This window comes from Xiphophorus hellerii, chromosome 21 (assembly GCF_003331165.1).
Source record: "Xiphophorus hellerii strain 12219 chromosome 21, Xiphophorus_hellerii-4.1, whole genome shotgun sequence".
Classification (NCBI taxonomy): domain Eukaryota; kingdom Metazoa; phylum Chordata; class Actinopteri; order Cyprinodontiformes; family Poeciliidae; genus Xiphophorus; species Xiphophorus hellerii.
Genome location: NC_045692.1, coordinates 14,298,877 through 14,302,329, shown reverse-complemented (window position 1 = coordinate 14,302,329; position 3,453 = coordinate 14,298,877). Strand labels below are relative to the sequence as shown.

Genomic DNA, 3,453 nt, shown 5'->3' with positions numbered 1-3,453 from the left:
GCTGATGGTTGAAATCATGTCTTGCTGTGAAACTGCAACAAAGTGTTTTTAGAAGAAGTGCATTTATAAAAAAAAAGAAGATTCAGAGCTCTGCAATTTTTGGATCCTGTCTGGTTCTTGCATTTTTGGTGGGCATTGTTTTGTTGCTTTGGCCAGTTATCAGACCTGAAAGGAGTTTGACACAGACCTCAAACCAACACAGAATCCTTCACACTGCATTATGTTTTAGATAATCGTTCAGTCACATTTATGACGGGATACGTTTACTGCGTCTCATTGCAGGAGCCACCGATCACCACTAAATGGCACTCCAAAGACTGATTTTTCATGCTCAGTGGTTGAAAATGCTAAATAGTAGAAACTTATTTATTTTAACTCGTTTATTTCAAAATGTGAGTTTTATTCACCATTTTAATTAAATGTATTCTGTTAGTTTACATGCCTGAGACCTTTATTTTCAATTTGCTAATATTATTTACCTTTTTGATGACAGCCTGGTGTTCTCACCGAAACCAGAATGAAAAGGATAATTTTTAATAGGTTCAATTAAAAATAAACATCTGCCTAAAACAAAAGTGAGACTCATTGTAGCTGCAAATAAGACTTAATAATCATAATAGGAGATAGCAGCTATTTTCCTTGTTGTTATGCTAATAAATTCTGTACTTATCAAATAAAAAAAGCACAAATCCAGTTATTTACTGCAATAGTCAATAGTTATTTTTGAAGTGACGTACAACATTAATAAAAACGTGCCATTTCATCAGTTCTCGGTGTCTGTTACAAACTGGGACAGACTACAGGCAGTAGTAATCTGATTACTTCAGATGAACAGATTATTAAGAGAACAGGTCAAGCAGGAAGAAAATCTGTGCTTTTGGTTTGTTCAACTCTTGATCTGAACAAAAATGAAATGCATAAAGGAAAATGTAAATTGACACACGTTACAAAATCTGATATACTGATTAATTTGCATGCAATAATCATAAAAACTACTGTTTTTGCTGAACTACAACTAAGATTAATATTATAAATATTTAATCAGTGGTGGCATCGTGGTTTAAGCCAGTGTGTAACAGTATAGAAACTTGAATAATCCAGCTGTATTGAATCTGTTTTATTTCTGCAGTTTAAAGTGTATTTTCAAAGTGACACAGATCAATATTACAAATGTTCCTTTAATCAACAATCAGTTGTGATAGTAGTCTCCTCTTTTGCAACACAGGACAATTATCTTTCTCTAAATAAACCAAACACCTGAAATGAATAAATCCAATTATTTAGCTGCAATATTATTAGATTACAAAAGTTTTCACATCAAGCCTCTGCGGTGGTTTGAGCACATTCGGAAGAAAACAAATAGTTCATATGAATTGAATCTGCAATATCTTAGTATGTTTATATTCAGAATCGTATTCAGACTACATGTTTTGTCAACAAGCATCCAAGAATGCTTGGATCAGATTGCAGTTTTATTCATCAACATCAGTAAATCAGTTCATTCTGCTGCCTAAACGTCCAGAATAACTCCAGATGAAGCAGGGAATCAAAGTCCTCAGTGCTTCCCTGGTTTTCCTCTTCTCTTCCCTCCTCCTCCAACTTTTCCTCCTTTTCCTTTCGGCCCCTTCCCCTTCCCTTTCCCCTTGCCTCTCCCTGCCGTGTTACCTTTGCGCCCCTTCCCCCCAGCGCCCTTCCTCCGCCGAGCTGCAGCCTCCTCTCTGTCCTCCTCCCTCATCTGTGTGTTCACCGCCTTGGTGATGTCCATCTTGGGGGTCTTGCTGCCTATGATCTTCAGCAGCTCCAGCTGTTTCTGCTTCTCGCTGGAGAAGTCCCCGATCAGGGGCTCGAACTTCCTCTTCTTGCCGGAGTTCTTGGGAGGTTTCTCTTTGGGCAGACGGTCCTGGAACCTCCCCACGGACGCTGTGGAGGTCTTGGCCACGCTCATGGCTTTGACCAGCTCGTCTTTGGACTGCTGGGCTTTAGGCAGCAGTCCCGCTCCGGGGGTTTTGACTTTCTGCGCTCTGGCGATGTTTCTCAGGCGGTTCAACTCGTTTTTGGCCACCCGCTCCTTCTTGGCCTTGTTCCGTTTGGCGAACTGGTCCTCGTTGGGGTCCGCGGTTTCCGGGACCTCGATCAGCCAGTCCTTGGTGTCATCGTTGGCCCGCTTGTAGCCCCAGCGCCGCCTCCACTCCTTGGCAGTTTCATCCCAAACCAAATTAGTCTTCTTCTTCTTCTGGATGCCTTTCAGCTTGGCGAACTGCTCCCACTTGGTCGGGGCTTTGGGCTTCGGCGGGGGCTTCTCTCTGGGCAGCCGGGTGGTCTGCTCCGGTAGTTTGGCCACGATAACCTCTTCGACCCTCTCCGTGGGTAGTTTCCATATCTCGTTGATGAGAAGCTGTGTGTTGTCCCGGGCTAAGGCTCGGAGGAAGTCGTCTCTCTTCTTCTCCCTGAAGTCACGGGACTCGATGCGGTTTTTGTCGCAAGCCAGGAGGTTCCCGACGTCAAACTCCAGGTCCAGCTCCTTCTGGACGGAGATGCTCTTCAGCTTCTCGGCCTCCTCCTGTTCAGCTTTTGCCAACAGCTCCTCCACACTGCACGCGGCCATGTTGGTCGGCTCACAGTGGAACACGTGTGGAGCAGGAAAAAACACGAGCATTTATTTCCGGTTCATGTGTGAACGGAGAGTTTCCTATTATGACCACAAGGTGGCAGTGTTTAATCAAATGTTTTAGAGTCCTCTGGCCTGTTGAGCACATTTAAACGCAAGACTTTAGTGCTTCCATGTTTTGAATATGTAACATGGAAATAACTGACTAGGAAGGAAGGATGAATATAAGAATTAACATTTTTAAGAAAAAAGATTGATATAAGGATGTAAAAGGGAAGAAAGGATTGCAGGAAGACGATATAAAGGGGAATGGAAGAACGAATGGAAGAAAGGAGTGAAAGAGAGAGGAAAAATATTAAAGAATGGAAGTAAGAGGAGAGAAGGAGTTTAGAAAGAGGGAACAAATTCATTATTGATGGAATAGAGGATTGGAGGAATGTGGCAAAAAAGGAGGAAAGAGGCTGACAGTGAGGGAAGAATAAAGGTTATGAAGGAAGGAATGAGAGGAAGGAAACGACTGAATGAATGAAGAAAGAAAGTAGAAAAAGAACAAGAGAAGAATGGAGTGAGGGTAGGATGGAAGTAAGAGAAGGATGAGGGAATGAAGAAGGGAAAAAGAATGAGAGAAGAGATGGATGAAAGAAGGAAAAAATTAGGGAAGAAACAAACAAACAACGGAAGTCTAATCTTTATTCGCTCAAGATTGGAGCAAATAAAGGAATAAAACATGGAAGGAGAAAAAGTTGATATGGGGTTGGAAATAACCAAATTTTTTAAATTTGGGCGTGTTGAGGCAGATTCACATCTAAAAGATGCGGCACACCTGAAGACTGGAGATCAGAATC

General features: G+C 42.1%; 1 protein-coding gene across 1 annotated transcript; it reads right to left on the bottom strand.

Annotated features, from left to right (window-relative positions):
* Positions 1 to 1,101: 1,101 nt before the first annotated feature.
* Positions 1,102 to 2,641, bottom strand: rrs1 (ribosome biogenesis regulator 1 homolog). Its single transcript, XM_032551793.1, has one exon. The coding sequence runs from the start codon at positions 2,603 to 2,605 to the stop codon at positions 1,556 to 1,558; it is 1,050 nt and encodes a 349-aa protein (XP_032407684.1). The 5' UTR covers positions 2,606 to 2,641; the 3' UTR covers positions 1,102 to 1,555.
* Positions 2,642 to 3,453: the final 812 nt, after the last annotated feature.